General features: G+C 32.7%; 1 protein-coding gene across 1 annotated transcript; it reads left to right on the top strand.

The window, feature by feature from the left end:
- The first annotated feature begins 7,750 nt into the window (after positions 1–7,750).
- LOC140057842 (C4b-binding protein alpha chain-like) lies at positions 7,751–25,734 on the top strand. Its single transcript, XM_072103608.1, has 6 exons — positions 7,751–7,852; positions 9,805–9,864; positions 10,145–10,303; positions 18,130–18,294; positions 23,546–23,692; positions 23,969–25,734. The coding sequence occupies exons 1-6, from the start codon at positions 7,762–7,764 to the stop codon at positions 24,028–24,030; spliced, it is 684 nt and encodes a 227-aa protein (XP_071959709.1). The 5' UTR covers positions 7,751–7,761; the 3' UTR covers positions 24,031–25,734.
- Positions 25,735–27,166: the final 1,432 nt, after the last annotated feature.

Here is a 27,166-nt window from a genome sequence, read left to right as displayed (position 1 = left end):
TTCGGATGGGACATAAAGCTGTAGGTCGTGCGCACGTTAAAAGAACTTGGTACACTATTCGAGTGGGTATTGTCTCCTGATCTGGATAGGCCCTGGGTAAAAAAAAACCAGTATGCAACTGTATTTTGTACAAATGAAAATGTATGTCACAATGTAGCGGATATAGCACAGTTTAGTGCATAGCAGTTTGATCAGTTTATTCAACTGTACAATCATCACAGTTTATTTAATATAAGAGGGAATTTATATACAAAATATATCAAATCTCTAAACTAAATACAGAATACTGAAAGAGTAATACTGTACACATTTCTAGTTAATTAACAAATTCAAAAATTAATCTTATACATTTTTCCATACATCTTTTGGAAATTTATTACATCATGTCCAACTGAAAAAAAAAAGCATTTAGGAACAAATGGAAACAAACATAAGCAAAGTTAAACATTTTGCAGTTAAGAATATAGCAGTACTTTATATTTAGTGATCAAATGCTACTGCGTATCCTGTTCTTGTTTACTGTGTGTGCACACAGTAGTTAAACAAATATTACAAACATTTTTATAGCACCCTCTAGTGTTTGGGGGTAGTATGAACTAATATTTTGCTCTGAAGAGATTATAGTTACACAGGCAGGGTCATTATATTTCAACTCTTGTGTTTGCCAGATTTGACACGAAGCTGCACAAATATTGCAAGTATAAGAAAAACAATTTAATATTCACCAAGTCATCTTCATCTTCCTCGGGAGCAACAGCAGTCTGATCATCATTTTCTTGCTTTTGTTCTTGAAGAAACTGAAAAAATAACGCAGAAAAAGTTTAAAAGTAATCTGATTTGAAAGTAATTGTCCAAAGCCAAGATGATTCTATATTTTAATTTAGCAAATTACCTGAATTGCAGCATCCTTTGTTACAGAACTTGTGCTGCATTCACTGCTCGCTATTAGTGTGACGCCAGCTAGAAAGAAGGGAACAAACATGTTATCAAAATATTGAAATTCTGTTGTTTCAATATTATAAGACAATTGCACATTTAATTATTTTAAAAAACATTTAAGGTTGATATGAGAGATTGATGGAATTTGACTCATGTCGGGCTAGATGCTTTAAATTCATTGTCTTGTCCTTCAAAGGGAATGGTTTTTTTAACCATATTTAATGAGGGTGATCCATCAAGCAAATTGCTGATCATTAGGGTCACTCAGAGGTTCACAAGACAAACATATACACAAGATGCTCTACATAAACAAAGTCTTATTACAAGTCTTTGGGAGTGGAGTTGTAATTTTTGTCCTTAGAAAAAATCCTGACATGTGACGGGACTTGAACCCAGGACCCTTGGAGTGGCAGCATCAAGCATCATAACCACCAAGCCACAACTCCACTCCATGTTAAGTTGTCGGTTCCATAAACACATGAACAGGAAAAAACCTCAGTAGATTCAGTATTCCAAAAGTAGATAACACTGGGAGCTCCTCTCTGTGAGTGCTGTGGCCAATTGATGTGTATATATGTAATATACAGTAAGGAACTCCTGGGAATACTTTCTCATAAAACAAACAAGGGAAAATGTATATTTTAACACTACGGTCAATCTCTATTCAGAATCTAGTAAGAGATTGGGCCTATGTCCATTTAATAGGGGTTCCAATGTACAGTATATCAGTATGTTAAACAATTAATTTTTCCATTTGTGTTGACAAATATTTTTCCAGTACCTTTCTGAATTTCTTGCCAGAAGTCTCCTTTCAACAATGTGGGAAGTGTAATTTTTAAATCCTTCAGGAATTCATTGAAGATGTAGGAATGGTCAAATATGCAACATTCCTGCCGGAGAGCTTTGGTGCAATCCATTACTTTTCCATGGATATTTTTCCCAAAAGATTGCTTTAGTAATTCATTTATTTGCTTGATCATCTCATCACAAACTATAAAAATAAAATAATTTATTTGAAGATTACAAGAACAATAATGTAGCACAGTCAGACATAAGATCAAAGAACTGTTATGAGTTTCTATCTTGGCGAGCTCAGTGTCCTGTTGTTAGATTTGATTTGAATGAGCGCCACACAGCACATTCCCCACAATTAGAGAACCAACAAACATCTACCTTTTTCAAATTCTTTGCCCTTATTCTGAGCAATAATGGTGTTGATATCTTTAACAGGATCAACAGTTCCAACCTACAACAAGAGTATACAGTCAGTATTTTAATGACAAGTTTTACAGCATAATATTCTGTCCTCCAGACACTATTAGCTGTATGCTACAAAAATCTATATCAATATATACATATCTAGAAATACAACAGAAAGGCTGGAGCAAGAACAACAAAGGGGAAAGAGAAGCTGTAAATATATATTGTGATGAAGCAATTTATAGAATAGATGGAATTAAACTCATGTGCTATAATCCAATATATTGATTTGCCATTTAAACGGATTCGATCGGAGTTTTCCATCTAGCCTTCAGCTAATAAGATATTATTGATTAAATATGAATTCCATAATTTCTAACAAACTGACATACAATACATATACATTATAATAAAGTAGAACTCTATTAAGTGGACACCTTTGGGACACAACAAGCGTTCCCGAATAGAAACATTTATTTCCAAAAGTAATGGTAGCATCACCTAAAAAGCAACATGCTTTGTGACAGGGACGACATTAAACAAAACATATACAAGTGAACAAAAATTTACAACAAAACTTAAAACATTAAACGATACATTTCAATTACAGTATAAATCATATTAATGCATTTTCTATTGAATGATAATGGTAAATATAATTATTTAAGAAAACATGTATTTCTTTGATATTAAATAATATTTTTCAATAAATACTTTGTGGTCCTGTGTTCTGGAAGGTGGATATAAGAAGATGACCTAATTTTGTAATCTATATATAAATTTATGTATGGGCAAAATTTGGTAAATCACACGTTACTTCTAGAACTTTTACTCGATGGTATATAAAGTTGGTTCGTACTTTCGGTACTGATTTAACCACCTGATGTAGAAGGACTTAGAATGTTTAAGAGCCATTGTCTGTAACAATAAAAGATCAAATCAAAAATAGTGGCCCACTATAAAAATGGATTTATTTAAAATTTTGCACATGGCTATATATCTGTTGAGAAAAATCAAATATGAAATATTTTTTATTTCACAAATATATTTCCATGGCAACGGGCAAATTTGTGATTTTGTTCTTTATTAAGGTTTTTTAAAATTGATATTGGTAGTATTTTAATGAACGATATTTTTTTTTGTTCATCCAATTATAAAAAATAATAAGTGTATGCATAATATCAATGCATTATGTACCCATTTCATTTTTTAAAAATATTTTTAATTTCATAGTTTGGGAGATACCATTTATTTAAAAAGGGGTGTTTTTTAGTTTGTTTAAATTGTTAAAAACAACTAAACATTACTTCACCATAACGCCCAAAGTGGTGTATTTTTTTAAGCTGATTTATTACAAATAGGTAGGTCTAATGTTTAATAAGTGATTTCTAAAATAAAATGCTGGGGTAAGCGATGTTACCAGAAATATAGGCATTTTTATTTTAAAAAAACATGGTATATTAGTAAAAACATTTTGTTTTCTTTGATTATCTGATTATAAACCCTTTGGTCAGAACAATTCTTATTGTTTTATATAATTCTAGTTGTTTTGTGAGAAAAAAAAAACAATATTTGTAATTATAGATTCTGTAATTCCCAGTTTTAGTGTCATTTTCAAGTTATATCCTCTGGAAATTTGAATAAATTATACCAGATCGTTGTAAATTTTAATCTTTGCAACAGATTACTCATCTCACACCCCAAACCTCTCCCTTCCCCATCACAACCACAAAAAGATAACCAACTACAAAACTAAATTCATGCAGCCAAGCGCCACCCTAATTTCGTCACAAAACTACCACACTGTCGCTACCATTGCCCCAACCAATAGACGGATTCAATCTGCACCCACCCAGTCCGCCAAATTTAAAAATTGCAATGCAAAAGATAGGACATAAAGTTAAGTTCAGATCTTTACTTTAATTGTTAAGACCCTCACCTCCAACCCTCCCCATAACTATTTCAAAATCCTGGTTCCACCACTTCCCTTCCCCAAAATTTAACCAATCAAAAGTCATTGATATACTCAGGTATGTTAATGCTACAACTATTGAAGCCCTGGTGTGAAATGCATTTTTACCCTTTTTAAATTCAAAAGTGCTATGTACCTTGTGATTTTTATTATTTATAAAAGATGAAATAAACGAGATGAAAAGTTTTTGATAACAATTTCATTTAAGGTCAGCATGTAAAATATCACATTTTATATTTAATATTGGTTTCAAATTTCGTTTTTTTTTTTATCTTACGCATGACTATAAAATTACTATGACTATGTAATTAGTGTAGGGCCTATCACAGTTTTGCAGACTATATACAGTATAGAATTTTTTATAGCCATGCCCACCAAGGTATTTAATGACGAACTAATTTAATGCCGTAACAATATAATTTAAAAAGCAAGAAAAAAATACAGTATGTAAATAGTCTAACATCAACATGTATGAATTGTTTAATAAAAACGTGTATACAGAAATGAAAGATTATCCTTAGTAGGATCATCAATAGAGGTGATTTATCAATAACCACATAAATCAGATTTTACTGGGTAAAATACTGTTCAATATTCTATAACCTATATATGCTCAATCTGTCTTCGCGAGACTGAACATTGTCCATCAAATAATGGTATGTTCCAGATACGTAATAAACCAATCAGATCACCTGCAATTAGTGACGAATCGCATATTCGCAGTTTATTGAGCCGTGTAAACAGTGTGCGTGATGCGCGTTTTCCTCCCACAAAGTGACGAATCGACATTCCATATTCGCTTCGTGTGACGAATGATTATAATATCATACAGTATTCGCCAAATTATAATTAAAATAATTAATGAAATAAGATACGCAGTTGATATTTGCATCAATTGTTCTTTAGAATAAATACTTTCGAAATATACAAAAAAAATTCGTGCCAAAATGACGATTCCCCGGTTCGTGTGACGAGTGACGAATTGAAATAAACCTGGCAAAACATTCTCGTATTTTATCTAAACTATTCGTATGACTCTAGTAACATTATGGCAAGCCAAATACATTTTATTATTGGATTAACCATATTTGAATTTAATTTCTTGTGTTTTGTTTGTTGTTATTTTGTTTGTATTTTTCGTATTTTCTTGGCAACACAAAAGCTATGTATGTAGTTTACCTCAGTTTTTTTAGTCGCGTGGACGCGACTCTATAGTTTACTATGTCGGTTGGTCGGTCGGTCGGTCTGTCTGTCGGTCCGGTATCACTATGCGTTTTATCGCTTTCTGACCTTATCTTGATATCAGTTTAATCTAGCTAAGTCAATTTGTCACAGTATATTCCTTATGGCCAGGAATCGATGTGGTTATGTTTTCACGGTGCGCAATAAAAAATTACGCGGTCTACGCACGATTTAACGAAATCACGTTTGTAATCATATCTTCAAAACCATGAATCACAATTAAATAAAATTTGGTACTCATAAATTTCAGGGCATAAATCATCATATGGCAATACAATTACATACGTAGCGCATGTAACGCATGCGTACGCGCGCTTAAAATTTTCAAAATTTATTTTCGATGAAATAAGAGTACGTTTCAGGCAATTTTAAGCGTTTACAAAATTGCCATGAGTGCGCAGATTTTTGCGCGCGCACTGCGCGTTAAATGTTATTGCGCACTCTATTTGCCCGATTTCTGTTTTCTTGACTTACTTTTCAACTCGAAATTACGTTATACGAGGACGTCAAAAGTGACAGGCTACGCACGTGTAAATTAAAAAAATATATAAATGTTTTTACATTTCAACATTTTTAAACATGTACAGTAATTTCGGTCAGTTGGTAGGTTGGTCGGTCGGTAAACACTAATGAGCACGCGACTGCAGCCATCTATATGGCCTTGTTTTTAATGTTTATTGTTGAAAAAACTATTGACTATCAAATTAAAAAAACCTCATTGATATAAAAATACCACTTTGGAAGTTATAGGAATGTTTTTGTAATTTTATACATTAAATGAAACTCAATATTTTGTTGTTTAGCTGTAATAAACAAAAACTGTTTTATGTAAGTTTTGTTGGTTTAAAATAAGTATACAAGTTCATCCTTTTTCACTATACGGAATCTGTGAAAAATGGCAAAAACATCCAAATTTGGATAATTAGCCGTTGACATGGCAACGAAGGCTAACAATTAAAATGAATGCTGTAGATATGCTTTTTATTGAAGTGCCTATCCATGGTAAAAATTTAAGAGAAATCCATTTTTTTTACATCTTCCACAAAATCTTTGATTTTTACAGACATTGGCTCTTAAATTTTTAATGTTAATTGTATTTCCCTAAGTGTGAATAGTGAATTTGACGCTGGTTTTTAGCGAAAGTCTGGCTATTGTGAATTAATGATTAAGATAAATTCTGCTTTTGTGTTTCTGGTTTATTTAAGAAGTCAGTGCTGTATCATTCTTAAACATTTTCTGTAATTCAGACATTAAGCTTTCCACGTTTTCAACTTTTTCTGGTTAGGGCAGGTTGGTCTGTTAATGTGTCTATATTTCCCCCTTTTTTGTTTGTTTTATTTGGTTTATCCAGTTATCTTTTGTTTTCCTTGATTGGTGGTGGTTTTACTTTCTTTTTAGTTTCCTTCATTGTTTGTTTAATTGGTGTATCATCCGGTAGTCTAATTATGTGTCAGTCACTCAGTGCCGTATTTACCAACCATGGCTAAAGAAAACACTTACCCTTTGAATTAAAACATTTTTATCTAATGAATACCAGTAAGGGGGAATTTTTATTTTAGATTTTTTGTATGATTGGTTTGGTGAATATGGCTACTATGATCCTAAATTTTGTATTCACATGCTTTTCACTTGATTTTCTGTACTGTATTTCCAAATGGTAAAATTTGCCATGTATCATCTATTTTTGACAAATTCAGTAATTACAGTGGGATTATTGGTATTCTATTTATGCATTTAGAACGAATGAGCATTATTATACGTTTATACAAATGTATTCGTTTGCGATGAATGAAACATTCCAAATTATTTTGTTTAACACAAGTAGGTAAATTGGAAAATGTATGGACCCTTGTGGAGAATAAACTTAAAGCCTAAGGTATAGTATTGCAATACTGTAAATACGTATTAACCACTTTTGGTCGCCATTTGAAACGCGAATTTCTTACTGTGAGTGTTGGTACTGTTAGATATAATATACAAATACACTTTATTACTGTGTGTGTGGGTAAGCCACTGTTTGATTATAAATACATAATATACAAATACACTTTATTACTGACAGTTGCTTCTCAACGTTTGTATTAAATAATAATTACAAACAATATATATTATTCGTTTCTGTAAACGACAATTACTAATTAGTATTGTCCTGCGGTACGTACATTTGAAGTCGCCAGTTTTCTTTACGCTGAAATAACTGTGTATTCGAGAATCATCTAGTATGGCCTAATCATTAATAAAACAATGGTATAGTTTTTGAAAATGAATTAAACATCACATTTCCAATCCTTTGGTTTTAATTATGCATACTGTTTTTTTTTAACATAAAGATGTTGTCGGAGGAAATCAACCATTTCATCATTTCGTATGTATGTGCTGGCTGTACATAAACTAAAATGAAGAAAATAATGATTCTATTTCCTTGGTTTTTCCTGATGATCAACTCCTATGTGTCTGGGACTACACTCCCACAACCCACGAGTAGGATCCAGTCTAATGGTAAGTTATATCTTTTTTTTGGGGTGTGTAGAAAGCGACGACCTCGAATTGGACGACCCCAACGACCCGGGCGACCTCGAATTGGACGACCTAGAATTGGACGACCCATAACACGAAACCGACGACCCCTATAGCCTAGCCTAAGTGTGGTATAACATCCCGAAGCCGAACATAGCCAAAGATCTTTAAACCATACCTTATATAATACTCGCAAGCAAGCAATTGATTGAAAAAATACAGAAATATCGCCATTTCATACTGAATGTGTCGACACGAACAAACGAACAGATATGGAACGCCAAGAGTGCATCATTAAAACTGCATTCGACATATTAAAAATAAATTAAAAAGAAATAAATATTATACATTACATGGTTGAACCATGGACGTATAATTACATCTGGTCTTCTTATAACGAACACTATATGCCTACCAAGCAGCGTGTTGTGAACATGTGCATGGGGGAGGGCCATAAGAAAAGCTTTACATTTCACACATGCATTGTATACGGTAAAACCTTCTCACCCGCCGCTGAAAAAGGGGCCGTTTTGACCTGGTATTTCGTGTGCTAATCGGATCGAATGCAGTTTTAATGATGCACTCTTGGCGTTCCATATCTGTTCGTTTGTTCGTGTGGACACATTCAGTATGAAATGGCGATATTTCTGTATTTTTTCAATCAATTGCTTGCTTGCGAGTATTATATAAGGTATGGTTTAAAGATCTTTGGCTATGTTCGGCTTCGGGATGTTATACCACACTTAGGCCTAGGCTAGGCTAGGGTCGTCGGTTTCGTGTTATGGGTCGTCCAATTCGAGGTCGCCCGGGTCGTTGGGGTCGTCCAATTCGAGGTCGTCGCTTTCTACACACCCCTTTTTTTTGTCTTTATGAGTGTTGGCGGATTGACGAACAAAGTTTGATGGATGGATAACTTATACGATTCTACGTTTATCAGATCAGAATAATCTACAGTACTTAAAAGAGACGTTGTTTAGACCAACAGTACTGTAAAGTCTTGAAAAGAAGCTATTAACGCCCATCTCATTTAATTGGTTTCGTGTAATATCAAAAAGAAGCCCACCACGAAGACAAGTCCTCCACGTCTATATTTTATTGGTTTATAAATAATCTCGAAAAGCCCATCTAGAGATAATATTATTCTGGTCGCTTAGGTCATATTTTTGGCCAGTTTGTGCACTTTGTGACAAAAGCATCAAACTTAACAGAAACATTCTTTAGGACCTAACTAACAATTCTAGAAGGGGTGCCTGACAATTCGAACAATTTAATTACCTCATTTTTAAATATTATTATGTAGCTATGTGAAAATAAAAAAAACTATAAATTACATAAATATAGATATCAAGTCTAATATCAAATTATAGCTTATGACATGTACAATACCAGTAAAATTAGAAAAATATAATTTCACAATATAACAACGTCATAAAAATCACACCTATTATATTACATAACTTTGTGAAAAAATTAAATAAATAAATAAATAAATATGGCAAGTTAGGTAACAAATTAAATCAAAGCCCCATCCTAATATATATTACATAACTTCGTGGGAAAATTTAAGAAATCAAATTAATTTGGCAAGTTTGGTATTAAATTAAAACTTATGACATGTACAAAACCACGGAACTATATAAAATATAATTTAAACAATACAAGGTTGCCATTACTTAAGCCACACCCATTATATAAATATATTACATAACTTTGTGAAAAATGAAACGGCAGTATGCGTAAATGAGCTAATGATAACGTAATCGTTGTTGAACGTATGCTCACCTGGGTTTATTTGCATAAATGCCATGCGACGTATAATAGAAATCTCACTAGCTGGATAACTTTACCAAATTATGACGTTATCCAAATTCCTTCTCTTGCATCTTGCGTCATCTATGTTGATACAATAGTTTTATTATTTATTGCATTTTTAGCAGTTGAAGAAAATGATTCTAATATCGGAAGATGTATAATGACTTACAGGAGAAACAAAAGTAAGACGTAATTAATATTGTATTTTTTTGTTATAATTGCATTATTTTATAACTTAATTCGATAAATGATTAATAAACTTAAGGGTCACATTTCATTGTAATGAGCTATATATAACAGATTAAAAAAACAATGTTATTATTTGTCGCCGTCTCACACATAAGATCGAAGAACTGTTACGTGTATTCCTATCTTGGCAAGGCGAGCTAAGTGTCCTTTCGTTAGATTTCCTTGAAATAAGCAACACAATTTCAATAATTCTCTATCATGTTTTTTTTATAGCCGATTGTCAACTAACACTTTTAAATGGTAGTTTTAATGGTTCGATCAAGCACGGTGGTGTGATTCAGTGCAATTGTTTAGATGGATATAAACTAGTTGGAAATGAATATTTACGCTGTCGAAATGGTAATTTTTTAGAGGAACCTCCTCGCTGCTTTGGTAAGGTTATTTTATTGTAGTATTGTATTTATTATTGTATTGCAATGATCATGATCAGGTATGGAGTACAATTATACTTGGCAATGAATGTACAGAATATGGCTATCATGACCTTTAAAGATATATTTTGCTCCTGAAAAAAAAAAAATATTTTTTCAATTATTTCTGTTGAATATGCCATTTTAATGTCCCATAATAGTTATTGACCAAAAATTGTATCGGCAAAAAAATTATTTATATACATTTAAGTTTACGCACAGGTTATGTTTTTGCCACAACCTGTCAAGGGGGAATTATCTACCTTTGATGGACACGGATAGTTCTCGACCATAGTAGGCTATGTTTAGGAATAATGATATTTTATCGCTGAGTCATACATTCGTAGACGACGATCCTCTCAAAAAAACTCAAACTTTCAATGCAAGTACTTTGTACACTCACTCTAGTCACTGTGCTACTAGCTATACCAGTTAAAGTATCATTCTCCAATTCATTCTGGGCTTTGTTTCATAACAGTACTGTTTAATTTTTACTCAACCAAGAGGAATTAAAGGGAGAATTTAGATACCAGCCGCCACTGATTAGAATAATCCACAATCAATTGCATACGGTAGGAAAACGATTTGTCTAGGTTGATCATCGAACCTACTGAAAGACGAGTAGCCCCCGAGAAGTCAAATTGAAAATCCGTAGATGTAGTAATAATTAAGTGATCATTTAGAATAAAATGATCACCTATCGTTATTGTACGAAATCTTATTCCGCTTTATTTCTTTCTGTACAGATTTTGTGTGTCAATTATCTCAAAAAATAAAATGTTAATGATCACAAAAATTTCACAATATCTTTCAAATACTGTAACTTAATCCTAATAAGCTTTTCAGCGTGATCACTCAACCGTGACGTCATTTATACGCCATTTTGTGAAATCACATTATCAATCATATCTTCATAATTCATTATCACATATTAATGAAATTCACTACACGTAAACTTCAGGTCAAGGGTAAAAATATTAGCAAATAAAAACTTGTGCGTTAAAAATTTAAAAAGCTCAAAATTAAGTTTTGATCAATTTAGAGCATGAATTAGGCCATTTGCGTGTTTCAAAAAATTACTGCGCAAAAAAAACATTTTGCGCGCGCGATACTTAAAAAGCGTAAAAAATGCGATTTTTTTTACAAATCGCATTCTACTCACGATCCTTAGTACATTCACCAAATTTGAGTCAGTTCCGACTTAAAATAACGCTATACGAGCAGGTTAAAAATGACAAAATGCGCAAATTAATTGCATCAAAGTGCTGAAAATGGTGAAAAATAAGGCCTTTTTAAAATGAATATAACTCTTCAGAATGGAAGGTGACATCCAATTTTTTAAACTTAATATGGAAGCAAATGAGTTGTAGATATAAATGTATATACACATTAGACGTACAAAATGATATGACGTCATCAAATGGCCACAATTAGTAATTTTTATCTTTTTGTGTGGGTTATCACATTCAATAGAGCGCATCTCCGTTATTTGAACCCAAGTTTCGAACAAATTTTAGTATGTGCTTGCTCAATTAATTATCTTTCTCATGAGTTGTCAAAGTTTTTATTTTGATGACGTCATCATGCGTAAAAACTTGAATAACCTAGGTCATGTATTTTCAGCTATACCATACATTTGAATATCTTACAGCTCTTCAGAATTAAAGGTGACCTTGACTATTATAATTTATTGTAAAAGCTGATGAAATGTAGATATGAATTCATATAAAAATTAAGCCTATCGGATGTTGTGACATTATGAAATGGTCAGTTGAAGTTAAAAAGTAGTTTTTTTCTCTCTTTCGTCAAATTTATACAAATTTCAAAGAGCGCGCATTGCGCTTCTACTTGTTAAATTCTCTTCCAATCCTTATATTTATTTGCTCAATTCATTATCTTTCTAAATTGTCATCTTCGAGTTTATTATGATAATTCCATCATACCAAAAAATTAGAACATGATGTGGGTCCCGTAATTTCACCTATGCTACACTGTATATAGATATACAGTATATACTGTACATATTGTATATGACACATAATAGGTACAACTCAGCACTATCTGTATATGCATCATGTCATAGGTTGGCGTACATCAACTTTTTACGGTCGCATTTTAACGTACATGCATGTTTAAAAAATGTTAATTTCATTAAAATGATAAAAATGATCACCTATAATTCGTCAAAGTGACGAATTAAATTCTAGTTGCTTGTTATAATTGTAGGAGTAGAATGAATATGATATTAAATTTGTTTAAACCTTAATGCTGGTCTCTAAGTCTTGTGTGTAAAACCTGAAAAAACTGTAATTTAAAGCAAAAAAATAGTCACATTGTTAAATTTAAGTTTATTTTGTCTTTTTTTCATTTTATTTTCTATTGAAGTGAATAACTTTAATAAAACTGTAAATAAATCGCTTTAGATGCGCAGGTGGTTACCACAATTCAACTTGAAGACCTTTACAAGAAGATGACATAACTTTTAACTTCTCATTATTAATGATAAAATTTTAATTTAGTGACAGAAAAAACATTTAGCATGAAATTAAGGGTGTTGCTCGGGCAACTGGGGAAATCCCCCTTGCGTCCGCCCCTGTCATTTGCCATTATTTTCATGTTTCTATGACAGCAGCGTTCTAGGATGTACGGTTTGCGAATTCTGATGAATCGGACATTATCTGAGGTCAAATTTTAAGTGGCCTCAAATCTTAAAAGTTGCACATTTTTTATACAAGTTGCCATACCAAGTTTTATGCTTCTAACTAAATTTGAAGTACTTTGGGTCTAAGGAGCCCCACTATTAAGCTTCCTAATATATTACTTAATATCTCCAGCTAACTGTGAATCGTCCATCAATATTGTAAATGGCCAGTACTCTGGTAGCTATACTCATAGAGGATCCATTAAATTCACATGTGATGTTGGTTATACATTGGTAGGAGAAACAACAATAACTTGTGATAATGGACAATACAGCTCATCATATGCTGTGTGTAGAGGTATGTATGCAATGTCTTGACAAACGTATTATAATTTCAATATTAGTTGCACATTTGTTCATTGCTTAAACGTTTTCCATTGACATTTATGTGCCATTTAAATGATATATGATAAAACTTTCTCCATAGCTAACTGCGAGTCATCTATAAGTATTGTAAATGGTCAGTATTCTGGTAGCTTTACTCATGGGGGATCCATTACATTCACATGTGATGTTGGTTATACATTGGTAGGAGAAAGAACAATAACGTGTGATAATGGACAATACAGCTCATCATATGCGGAATGTAAAGGTACAGTTATTTTACAAATCGTTTTGTACAAACTGCTTATTTCAACCATAGATGACATCCGTGTTTCAATTGATTTCTATTCAGGAATTAGGCCTACGAGCTATCAAAATTCTTTTAAGTACCAACATCACTCTAACTTAAGCATTACACTTTCATTATTCTTTCAGCAAACTGTGACTCTACAACAAGTGTTGCGTATGGACTAATATTTGGCAGCTTCATCCATGGAGGTTCTTTCAATATTGTATGTAACTTTGGTTACACACTTGTTGGAGAATCTACAGTTTCTTGTAATAATGGACAGTTTAGCTCAGCTATTGCTGAATGTCGACGTAAGTTAAAATTACTAATGGTTTAATCCGAAAGCTTTTTGTTTTTATAAATAATATTTCTAAATCTACAGGTAATATTAATTTAAAATGGTGATATCAAGATTTTATCTGTTTATTTTAAAGAATATTCAAGAGAAAGTAAAATTTATTAGAATTACCTTGATTATACTCGGCCAAGTTCCTCAAAGGTTTTGATTACAAAACCAACAATGGTTTTGGTTGTCTATGAGTATGACACTTTTACCTGTATAGACTCGAGATACCATTTCCGCCAAATATATATCTTGAAAGGAAAATGGATAAATCATGACGACGTACCAATTTTTATAAATGTCTTTCATGCAGACATCGTCCTTTCAATGTATACTTTTTAAATGACACTGGGTTCATACAGTTTCTTCCTTCCAGTGTGACATGCTCTTACAATGATTCATTGCCTTGTAGTCAAGAAATGTAATCGCTTTTCAGTATTCCACAGGACAGAAATAAAAAAAAGTAAACATTTAGATTTATGTTACTTTTTTAAGAAAAATGTCAAATTAATGTCATCAGAGAAGAATTGATTGATCCCAAACTTGTATCTATAAAAAATGCTAGACTATATATGTATAACTAATAACTACCTTTAACTTATAGTTAATTGTCAGACACCGTCGCCTGTCATTAATGGTCGAGTGAAGTCAAACCAATCACATGGAGGCATAACTACATTTACATGTTTCGATGGATACACATTAGTTGGTGTTTCAAGTACTGTGTGTTTAGATGGACAATATCAAGATGCATTCCCTGTTTGTAGTTGTAAGTACTATCACGATATCAATATTAAAATAGAGCTAACCTGAAATGTGTTACTCTATCTCTGGCCCAATTTGAACTGGAGCAAGCACCTTCTACTATGTTAGAACTGCAATTGTTGCTAAAAAGATATAGTTTAGATCAATTTCACAACAATCGGGTAAAAGAGAAATATTTCATATATATGTTGTTATATGTGGAAAGATCTTTCAAAAATGCACATTTATTTAAATCTAAATACATGTGTATGTGTCCTCTCCCCAGCTAACTGTGATTCGTCCATCAGTATTGTAAACGGTCAGTATTCTGGAAGCTTTACTCATGGAGGATCCATTACATTCACATGTGATGTTGGTTATACATTGGTAGGAGAAACAACAATAACGTGTGATAATGGACAATACAGCTCATCATATGCTGTGTGTAGAGGTATGTATACAATGTCTTGACAAACGTATAACAAATGTTAATATTAGTTGCACATTGTTCATTGCTTGAACGTTTTATGCATTGACATTTATGTGCCATTTAAAATGATATATGATAAAACTTTCTCCATAGCTAACTGCGAGTCATCTATAAGTATTGTAAATGGCCAGTACTCTGGTATCTTTACTCACGGAGGATCCATTACATTCACATGTGATGTTGGTTATACGTTGGTAGGAGAATCAACAATAACGTGTGATAATGGACAATACAGCTCATCATATTCTGTGTGTAGAGGTATGTATGCAATGTCTTGACAAACGTATAACGAATTGTAATATTAGTTGCACATTGTTCATTGCTTAAACGTTTTCCATTGACATTTATGTGCCATTTAAAATGATATATGATAAAACTTTCTCCATAGCTAACTGCGAGTCATCTATAAGTATTGTAAATGGTCAGTATTATGGTAGCTTTACTCATGGAGGATCCATTACATTCAGATGTTATGCTGGTTATACATTGGTAGGAGAAAGAACAATAACGTGTGATAATGGACAATACAGCTCATCATATGCGCAGTGCAAAGGTGGGTATTATTATTTCTAGTCATACATATTTACATTAATGGTAAAACTAATGTTGATTTACCATACCTAAATTGGCGACTTCTAAATGCATTCGTATGTCCTCTCCAATAGCTAACTTTGCGTCATTTATCCGTATTGCAAATGGTCGGTTCTCTGCTAGCTATACTCATGGGTGATTGACTTGAGGGTCACATTTCATTGTAAGGAGCTATATATAACAGATTAAAAAAAAAACAATTTGAAAATAGGTGAGCCACGTTAATCAAACTTTTAGAAACGATAATGTCATCAAATGAAAATGGTGGTATGGCGAAAGAAAATATTCATAACCAATTACAATTTACGAAAAATGAGCTACGTGTAAGCGAAATGCGTTCTGTTGTTGAAGTAATGATTTATGAAGAAAAGAACAAAAAATCAACAATTGATAAACAAATTTAAAAGGAACAATGAGGTGCCTTTCATACAGATTGGGTATAAAATATTCAAAATAGGCATATTTTAACATAAATTTGCATTAAAACATTAAGACCCAATTTTTGAGCGCACGAATTTTTAAGGTTGACGTGCAAGGATTTAAATATAATTATTAATATAAAAGATGACGATATATGCAGAGGAAATTTTGTTTGCCTCATGCTGGCTACGGTCCTGACGTGTATCATAATTTCGAATGAATTTGAAGTTTATGAAAATTCATAATAAATTGAAAAAAAAATTGTATAAAAGAACATAAATCAAATCGGTCGTTTTACGTTTACTTACGTGCTGAGCGCAAAGAAACTTGCGCGCGGCGCAACACATATAGAACATATTTAAATGCTCAAAATGACCTTAAACGTGCTCTATTTTGATTTTAATTTTATAAACGTGCGCCTGCAATTTATATTCATATCCTTGATATAAAATCTACTTTTGGTAAGTTATGAGTAAGTAGGAGTAATTATACCTCGTGGTAGTTTGTTGTCAGACCTGGGTAATCACCGTGAAGACGCTTTTTGTAAGTTACTTCAACCTTACCCGTCGGCCGTCAGAAGTAACGCGCGCGTAATTTCATGTTTGACGTAACTTTATATACCAGACGTTTATAACTATAATCTCGCGTAAGTAACGCTGCGCTTCTAGTAGTCAGACGCACATTTATGAAAATTCATAATAAATCTAAAACAAAAAAAAAGAAATGTATAAAAAACATAAATCAAATCGGTCCTTGAATCGTCGAATACTGTTTAGTTTAGTAAAGTTGAGAAGCTATTATTAACAATCCATAATCAACATACAGTAAAATGTTTTCCATGCAGCTAATTGCTCAAACCATTCAAGATATCACAATTTTAATTACATTTCAAAAATGTTTTTGGTAGCTGGTGGTCATACTCTAGACCATGGATAAGCAAATTATCTGCACAAACTACTACATGGTTATTTAAAAAACACTTGAACTGACCATGACACTCAGTATTACCATCGACATAGATCTGTTTCAAAAGATGTGGGTGGGGAAGATCAAGCAATTTTCGACAGGGAGTGAGATGTCAAAGAATTTAATTGATAGGAGACTAAATAATTATTTTTATTTTATTTTATTTCACATACATCCAACAGCCATATAGCCAATTACAGGATGACTTATTATAAACTATATTGTACGTGTTCACAGTTTATCAGAAAATGAAACGACTGATACGAACAAATAACTTCAGTTACTTTAGAATTACTAGTACTTTAGTTACTGTGTTTTGGGATTGATGGACTTTACTACCTCAGCCTCACCATGGTTGGGACTTGCCATTATTTTCATGTTTCTAGGACAGCGGCGTTCTAGGATGTACGGTTTGCGAGTTCTGAGGAATCGGACATTATCTGAGGTCAAATGTCAAATCTTAAAAGTTGCACATTTTTTATACAAGTTGCCATACCAAGTTTTATTCTTCTAACTAAATAGTATTTTTGGTCTAAGGTGCCCCACTATTAAAGATGTATTGTCCCCCAAAAACATGAAAAATAAAGATTAAATAAATCAGACTTTTAATATGTTATTTTGTAGTTTTAATAAAGTTAATCACTTACATAGAAAACAAAAATGTTTTCACTTGTAAAATGACAAACTAAATGGTTAAATTCAACCAAAAATCCATTTGCTGACAGCCAATTTGACCAGTGTTTTCTTTAAATTACATTTTTTCAGGTAATACATTTTTTTTCGATCCAATTTTTTGGTCAAAGTGGATAACTATTATGTTACATTAAAATGGAATATTCAACAAAACTTTTTCTAAGAATTATTTTTTCAGGGGGAAAATACATCTTTAAGCTTCCTAATATATTACTTGATATCTCCAGCTAACTGTGAATCGTCCATCAGTATTGTAAACGGTCAGTACTCTGGTAGCTATACTCATGGAGGATCCATTACATTCACATGTGATGTTGGTTATACATTGGTAGGAAAATCAACAATAACGTGTTATAATGGATTTTACAGCTTTCCATATGCAGAGTGTAGACGTAAGTTTTACAATTGATTTGTTTATTCAATATTCAATAAATAAATAAATATTCAATAAATGTTCTCCACGTACATATTAAAAGTACATACAATATTAAACATATAAATCAAAGAGCTGCATAGGCAGGATATAGAAAAAAATCAAGATCAAATAAGTTAAAACTGCCTCAATATAGATTTATTTTAACGACATGTTTCGGGCATAGCCCATCATCAGGTGAAAAGAATTGTAACAAAGGATAACATATGTAAGTCACAAAATTACATAATAAAACAAATCAGCCAATCAAAGATGTTAACAAACAAAAGGCATAGTTATAAAAGCACGCCTCCAAAAGATATGGTGTACAAAGCAGGAATGGTTGCTTATAAAGCAGGAAATTTAAAACAAAGACAAAAGCTTCAGGTGTAAATAATTGTTAATATGTGAATGTCTCTGGCAAAATTAATGTTTAAAGGATCTAAATTGTACATTTATGCCGGTAGGGGCAAGAGTGCCAAGCTTTACAATTATTCTTTCTTCTATAATTCTACGAGATGTCTCAGAACCATTACATACTTTAACACCAGAAATTGTAATATCCGAAAGGGAATGCTCATTATTACAAAAATGGGTGGCTACAGGTAATTCGGGAGTCTTTAGATTCAATATTAAACACTTTTGATAATAACTAATAAAAAACATAGTATGTGTGGAAACCTGTATAAGTTTAAAAACTGAACGCCTAGGCTCCCAGAAAGAAATAATAAAAAAGTTGGAAAAAAGATGATACAAAATACGATATATCCAAATAAAAAGAAAGGAGGAGGAGGATCGAAGATTAAATACATTGAGTGAATGTTCCTGTAGACGATACACAACACCAAGGATAATATGTTTGGGTTCCGCTTTGATTTCTTTAAAAAATGATTCAGAGTTCATTGATATAAGTGAGCTCAAGTCAGGTCGATTAATGCATTGAAGTGTATGATCAAGGTATTTGGCGACACCTCCACCAGCCTGGGATATTCTAGAAGAATGGAGTAGGGTATAGCCGGGGATGTTAAACAAAGACAAATTTGTTTTTTTCAGTATTAAAAAAGGTTTCTGTAAACTAATATTCCGACTAATATCGGAATAATTATTTAAAAAAAGAAATAATTAAGAAGCATCATAGGAAGAATCAAGTTATCCATCCAAAAAATAAACGTGCAGCTCCTGGTTCAAAAAATTGAAATTATTTTGGAGGTATGCAATACAAAGTACAATTTAAACATTAGTAAATGAGATATGCCATATGGGAATAAAAATTGTAGTGTTATTTTATTATAAAGACTTCTGATTAGAAATAAAAGGGGATAGTAACTGTTTCTGGCGGCATCAATGGTTATAATAAAATTAATACCATAATGCATGCATTATTATTGCATAATTAAGAGTTGAAGAACACAGAAGACAAGCTAGTTCGGCACAGGTTCTTGGAAGGATGAAGATCCATTAGATGTTCGCCATTTGCCAGCAGAGAAGCGTAGTTTTCCCCATTCTTCTATATCGAACTTGATTTTTCCATCTCCTTTTTTCAGCCAGATCATTTGGCGTGAGGTCGTCGATAATTTAGAATAAGGGCATCATGGATATGAGGTGATTTACCTTTCATCCTCGTCCAGCTCGGTGTGCACGCTCGGTGATTGGCATAGATGATAGCGTAAAGTGTTAGTTAAAATACTCTTAACAATCAGGATACTATTTTCACCGGGCGAATGTTCCAGGCCAACAAACCTGATGTTGTTGCGTCTAGAAAAATGTTCAGCTCTATTTAATTCAAGATGGCAGATCGTTAATTGTTCCTGCGTATTTTGAATATCAGATTCACGGGCCTTGTCATTCGATTCATGAGGCCTTATGTTTTGATCCAAAAACTGCAATCCTTTCCGAGTTAAAATCAATAGCTTTACTTAAGTCTTCTCTTATTTGAGATTGTCATTGTAGCACAGATTTAAAGGACTCCTGTAAACATTTTTTAAAGTCAAGACCAATACAAGCAGTTCCGTCTATTCTTCAGGGAGAACCGATGTGTCTACTAGGCCAGCTGAGGTAGTCTTAGCACGTGTGGTTCGTTCGTGGGTAGCATGTTATATATAAATATACAATTGCCATACATAAACAAACACTTACAGAGCGAGTTTATTGGCATAGGTTCGCAGCCGACTCACTCTGTGGATCTTGTAGTAGATAGTCTTTTCTGATAATGAATAAACCATAGAATAGAAAATCTACCACCGGTCATGTGTACATTGCTTGTCCTTGTACTCTTAAATTTATTAAATCGTTTTCTCTCCAACGCTGAAAGCCTAGGGCGGTTTTAGTCTTTTTCTACATAATATTTTGATGCCTGGACAATACAGCTCACCAAATCCTGAATGCAAAGGTGGGTTTCGCATTTGTGGCCATATATAAAATACAATAACTTAAAGCGCGTTAAGTGACATGGGTTTGCAGCCGATTCACTACATTGTTTTGGTAGTAGAAAGTCTCTAATAATCTATATATAAATTTACGTAAGGGCAAAAATTCGGTAAATCGCGCCTTACTTCTGGAATTTTTACTCGATGGTATATAAAGTTGGTTCGTACTTTCGGTACTGATTTTAACCACCTGATGTAACCCTGTTTACTAATTAAATTGAGTTAGATAATTAGTTACAGACAATTAAAACGAATTTTGGTTCAACGATTTGCCCAAAAAAAGGGTGATTTCCGATCGTGGTATACACTGTCTAATGGATGTCCATCTTGAAAAATACCCGCACACAATAATACGAGGATGTTTCGCATTTTCCTATCTCCTTCTACGATAATTGCTTTTTAATAGCTGAAAACCGGTTGAACAGCTCGTGTACAGAATCATAATGTTGAAGACATGCCGATTTTCTTAAAAAAATACTATTTTGATAGATTTAATATACGTTTATACAAATGTAGGCCTATTGATTTGCGATGAATGGAACATTCCAATTTCTGTTCCACAATTGTCTATTCCCTCAGGCGTCGTAAAGGCAAGTACACTCATAACAGAAATTCGATTCATTTTTTTCAATCTGTGCTGCAGATGTTGGATATAGGTTTTTAATGAACTAGCGTTTTCAGTCGCCGTCTACTACAAAACTGTATTATTGCAGTTAAACCACCCACACCACCACCCTCCCCTCACTGGCATGAGTAGCGTTGTAAAGCCAGTAGAGGATAGGCTTACTGTACGAAGGATCAAATGCCCTAAACGAACAACTTTGGTGGATAGAAACCAGTATGAAATATCAATTGGCTCTAAGAAACAATTGAAAACCATTAGGCCAACTAATTAAGTTGAGTTAAATCATTTAATATTTATTGACAATTAAAGCGAATTATGATTTGCCCCGAATAGAGGTGGTTTTCACATTGTTTTACATTTATATAAACTATACAAATAAACTTTATTACTGACAGTTGCTTCTTAACGTTTAATTGTAATAACTAGATGGTACGCTCGCGTACCATCTAGGTCGTGCCCACAGATGGTTCTCGAATACACGGTAATTTCAGCGTAACAAAACCGGCGATTTCAAATGTACGTACCGCAGGACAATAATACATGTCGTTTACAGGAACGAATAAATAGACACTGTGATTTATGTAGTCAACTAAAATTAGCACCCTGGGAATTACTTCCGAAGGAGAAACTTACCACAAAATGAGTCCAAATTTTTGAATTTGTGTTTTGTATGTAACATTAGGGTTGAGGGATGGGAAAGCGGATAGGTACAAAGAGGAACAATTTTTAAATATATTCTTTATCCACTCAGTAACGAAATATTTTTTTCATGTTTTATAGGCCTATAAATAATATACCTCTAAATACAGTATAACATTTGTCAGTATAAAGTTTATTTGTATATCTAACAGTAGAGCCTATCCACAATCTCAGTAATCAAGTTTATTTGTATATTTTTATATTACATCTAACAGTACGAACATTCACAGTAAGAAATGCTCGATTCAAATGAGGACAAAAAATAGTTAATAGGTATTTAATTTACAGTATTGTCAATGTATTGCAAGTTTATTCTAAAAGGGCCCATATATTTACCTACCATATGTGTTTAACCATGGAGAAATAAGTTAACTTATTTCTCCATGGTTAAACCAAGGGCTCATAAATTTACCTACTTGTGTTAAACCAAACTCTGGCAGAGTGAGAGATTGGGATGTTCCATTCATCGCAAATCAATAATTTGTATAATCGTATATTAAATCTATCAAAATAGTATTTTTTAAGAAAATCGGCCTGTCTTCAACATTATGATGCTGTACTCTAGCTGTTCAACCGGTTTTCAGCTATTAAAAACAATTATCGTAGGAGGAGATAGGAAAATGCGAAGCCTCCTCGCATTTTTCTGGCGGGTATTTTTCAAGATGGACATCCATTAGACAGTGTATACCACGATCGGAAAACACCCCTATTTGGGGCAAATCGTTGAACCTAAATTCGTTTTAATCGTCAATAACTAATTATCTAACTTAATTTAATTAGTAAACAGAGTTACATCAGGTTGTTAAAATCAGTACCGAAAGTACGAACCAACTTTATATACCATCGAGTAAAAATTCTAGAATTAAGGCGCGATTTACCGAATTTTGCCCTTACGTAAATTTATATATAGATACTGTAATTACAAAAAAAATATATAAACGTCGTAGTGATGTATCGCATCGTTACATGTACTGTACTATTTCAATCGACTATGAGGGTGACAGTTTCAACAAAGTATTGTCGCAATGTTTTACTGTGTTTAGTGGTATATTATTTGTAAAACATAAAAACAATTAATATTTCGTTACTAAATGAGATATATTTATACATACAAAACACAAATTAAATTTGTTTAAATTTGACTCAAACAATTATGTGACAAGTTTCTCTTTCGGAAGTAATTCCGAGGGTACTAATTTTAGTTGAGTACATAAATCACCGTGTCTATTTATTCGTTCCTGTAAACAACATGTATTATTTTCCTGCGGTACGTACATTTGAAATTACAGTACTATGTATTCGAGAACCATCTAGTAATAATAATTACTATAAAACAAAGAATAGAAATATATCACCGGTCATATGTAAATTACTTGTCCTTATGTTCCTAAACTTTTTAAATCCGTGACCTTTCCCCAGTTCACATTGTAGGTCTACGTGCTTTTGATAGAAATTAAACTGTATCTTTCATATCTTTACAGCGACATGTTCGTCAAAAATCCGTGTTGTAAATGGTGAATATGAAGGAAACATTACTACATGTTGTGATAGTTTTGGTGTTACATTTCCAGAAGAAGAAACAGTAATATTTTGTAACCAGGCACACTACAGCTCATCATATCCTACATGTAAGAGTGAGGTTTTTCATTTGTGGCTATATATATCATACATACATAACACTTATATTGCAAGTTCATTGACAATAGGTCGCAACCGACTCACTCTGTGATTCTAGTAGAAAAGTCATTTCTGATAATGGCTATAACACACTGAATATAAATTCTACTACCGGTAATGTGTAGGCCTACATTGCTTGCCCGTACATAGATGGTTACCCCTGTTCACACACTCTTTTGCCTTGAAAACATTTACACATGTGAATTCAGAATTTTTCTTTATTACAGCTGGCTTTTATCAATGGTTTTGCGCGTGTGATTGTTGTAATCATGGTTATCGCTGTTGGTGAATGTACCAACTATGAAGTACCGGTATGCTGTGGTGGATCAAACAGTAAAAACCAAATAATTTTGATGAATTTGTGGAAAATATTCATCGGATTCCAATTGAACTTGTATAAAACTAGATGATTTGAACTCGTCATTTACTATAGTTAGGTTATCCGCACAAATGCAACATGCACGTATGTTACAATAATGAGCCAGAGGGATATTTGCTGGAAAGAATTGGCTTGTTGAAGACATTCTAGAATATACTGATAAGCAGAATTATAAGTAAGAGGTTCTTTTGGAATTTGCTACGGCATTCGATTCAATTGATAGATCATTTTTAATTAAGTCATTGTCAACATTTGGTTTTGGTAAGGATTTCATTAAATGGGTGAAAACTTTATATTGTAAAAGTGAGTCTATTACCATAAATAATGACTGGTTATCAAAAAGTTTTAATATGAATGGTGGTATTAGACAAGGATCCCTCCAGTTTCACTTCTTTTTATATCAACCGTTGAATGGTCTAACATTAGAAACAATGTGTAAAGGTATAAATGTACCAATAGTGACTGTAAATAGGTACCAAGAAATCAAAATTGCACAATTAGCTGATGACACATTTATTTTTGAGATGTTAAAAGTGTAAAGGCTTGTCTAGGTGAGGTATATTCTTTTTGCAAAGTTGCAGGAATGTGGATTGGTTCAAGTAAAGAAAACTTAAGTTAACCATTCGAAATTCAACGGGTAAAAGAACCAGTCATGTTTTTTAGGCATTTTTTTCGATATAACAGGGGAAAATGTTATTAAAAAATTTGGTTGAAAAGGTAAATATTTTTTGAAAAAACTCTACTCAAAATTTAATTTTGGGAAAGAAATCTAACTTTATTTGTTAAAGTAACCGTAATAAAAACATTAGCAATGCCAAGGTTAATATAGGCCTATGCCAGCATTATTGGCATTCCAAAACATTAATCAATGAAATTAACCAAATCATTTTTAATTGTAAATAATGGCGGCATCAATTTAACCAATTTTAACAATACGATTAAATCATTGAAATTAAATTTGGTCAAGGGGTTATTAAGTCCTGATCCAGAAAAATGGAAATTAGTTCAACAAAAATATCTATTCTCAATAGATATCAGCTTTGGTATGACAAGTATAGTGAACTATGCTAATGATATACCACACTTGTAAGGAACCCTTAAAGTTAAGTGAAATGAACAATCAAACACTGTGGGGAAATAAAAAAGAAACCTCTGTAATCCAAACATGGATTGATTCACGAATTATATTATTGAAAGATATTATTAATGATCATATTTCTTAAATCATCAGAATATATTAGAGATAATGTATTTTTGTATGGTGCTTATTTTTAATAGTTTTTTTAAACAGTATTCTAACATTTTAATAGTATTTTAACATTGCCATTTGCGATTTGATGTATTTTTGCTTAGTTGTTTTATTGTCTTAATTATATCAAGCAAAACCAATAACATTTCTTGAATCTTGAATTGTTGATACATGTATTTTTTGTGTCACGTAGATTATCAATGTGTGGGAAAATTGTCCAAATGCTGAGGACAGACTCAAAATGGTGCTTATTTTTTGTTAACATACCGTACTACTACTGAAAACAGAAATTGCTTTGACATTTAAAAAATCAATATCATTGCAATTGTAGTAGTTACTACTACTAGTCACCTGGATAAACCAATACGAATTTTCTTTAAAAACATTCCTTAGATGAAAATGGAATTGTCATTTTTTTAAATATAAAATTGTAATAAAAAAAATTGTTTGTAAAGTAAATGTATGATTTTTTTCACACCTTTCTAGTAACCTAAATTCATCAATTAGTAACTGGATTGCAACAATTGCTTGTATCTAAAACAAAGCTGCTATCATATTGATCGAAAGCCTCTGAAGTTTTCGTCGCAATATTATGACCCAATCAAATAGAATTGATCTCGATTTCATATAAATCTCAAATAAGGATTTGTTTCAACTATAAAAATACGTGTTTTTTTTTTTGGGGGGGGGGGGGGGGGGGGGGGTGGGGGTGGGGGGGGGGGGGGGGTGTGGAAATAGCATAATAATGCGATAGTGTTTTTGCCCAGCTTTATTCGGGCAGTTTATGTGGTGCATGCTCCTGCATGCAATAGATATCCAAGGTCAAGCAAAATGCACCCATGCGTCTGATAACTATAAAAATATCATCTACACAATCCGTTACAATATCGCAACACCTTGAGATTTTCCAAATGAATGATTCCTTTGGATTTCATGAATACGGATGATACTCTTTAATCACTTGGGTTATTGCTTACAAACAAAACAGTTAGTGTCTGATCCTTTTCGGGTATGGTTTGAGATAAAAAAGGAAACAAGCGCCATTTCGTATTATAGCGCGTTACTGTCCATTAACATTCATTCGTTCAAACTTGACGCGAGTGTAACGGACTACGTGCCGGGCCGGAGGGATCTTCATAAACAATAGTTAGTGTTTACTCCCGAAGGTGGGTTTACAATTGTTTTGAATAATAATTTAATTTTAGAATTTTTAGAATAATCTGTAAAGTGCTGACTTGCTATTTTTATGTATATACGTGGTTTATCTACTTTTCGTTTAGAAATTAACTTGTAAACTTTGTATAAATATTATGTACATTTTTCATTTTAGGTAGGCCTATATTTATTTTTATTTTAACTTTCCTTTACTTCAATTACGTTTAATCTCTTAACCGGACCATTTTGAATAGCAGTACCACAAACATTTAATCCAGTCATAAAGAAGGGGTAATTGATAAATAAAACAATTAAGAGCAAAAATTAATATTGTGAGGTTTATTGTTAATGTTTAGATTTTTACAAAATGGATCCGATCTTCAAGACAAACCTTCGAAAACTATCCGAGGAGAAACCACCTACAAACCGAAAACTGGCTCGGTACCAAATTGAGATCAACGCTCGGCCTGGAAGCGGTCTTTTTATGCGAGGAGATGACTACAATAAAACTTTTCCACGTCTGGTGAATGGTATTCCTTTAGATTTTACCGAGAAGCTTGACAGCGATATGGTTACATTTATGCATATATCAACCAGCTCAGCCCACATGTATGTCTCGAAATACATAACACAATTCGAAGC

The sequence above is a fragment of the Antedon mediterranea genome, chromosome 1, assembly GCF_964355755.1.
Source record: "Antedon mediterranea chromosome 1, ecAntMedi1.1, whole genome shotgun sequence".
Classification (NCBI taxonomy): Eukaryota; Metazoa; Echinodermata; class Crinoidea; order Comatulida; family Antedonidae; genus Antedon; species Antedon mediterranea.
This window is presented reverse-complemented; position numbering and strand designations above follow the sequence as displayed.

What these genes read in the sequence shown, in the direction of transcription:
- LOC140057842 (XM_072103608.1), top strand. Translation starts at nt 7,762, where the DNA reads ATGATTCTATTTCCTTGGTTTTTCCTGATGATCAACTCCTATGTGTCT. An exon ending in GAGTAGGATCCAGTCTAATG is followed by an intron (nt 7,853 to 9,804) that starts GTAAGTTATATC and finishes TTGCATTTTTAG; the next exon opens with CAGTTGAAGAAAATGATTCT. An exon ending in GGAACCTCCTCGCTGCTTTG is followed by an intron (nt 10,304 to 18,129) that starts GTAAGGTTATTT and finishes TGATATCTCCAG; the next exon opens with CTAACTGTGAATCGTCCATC.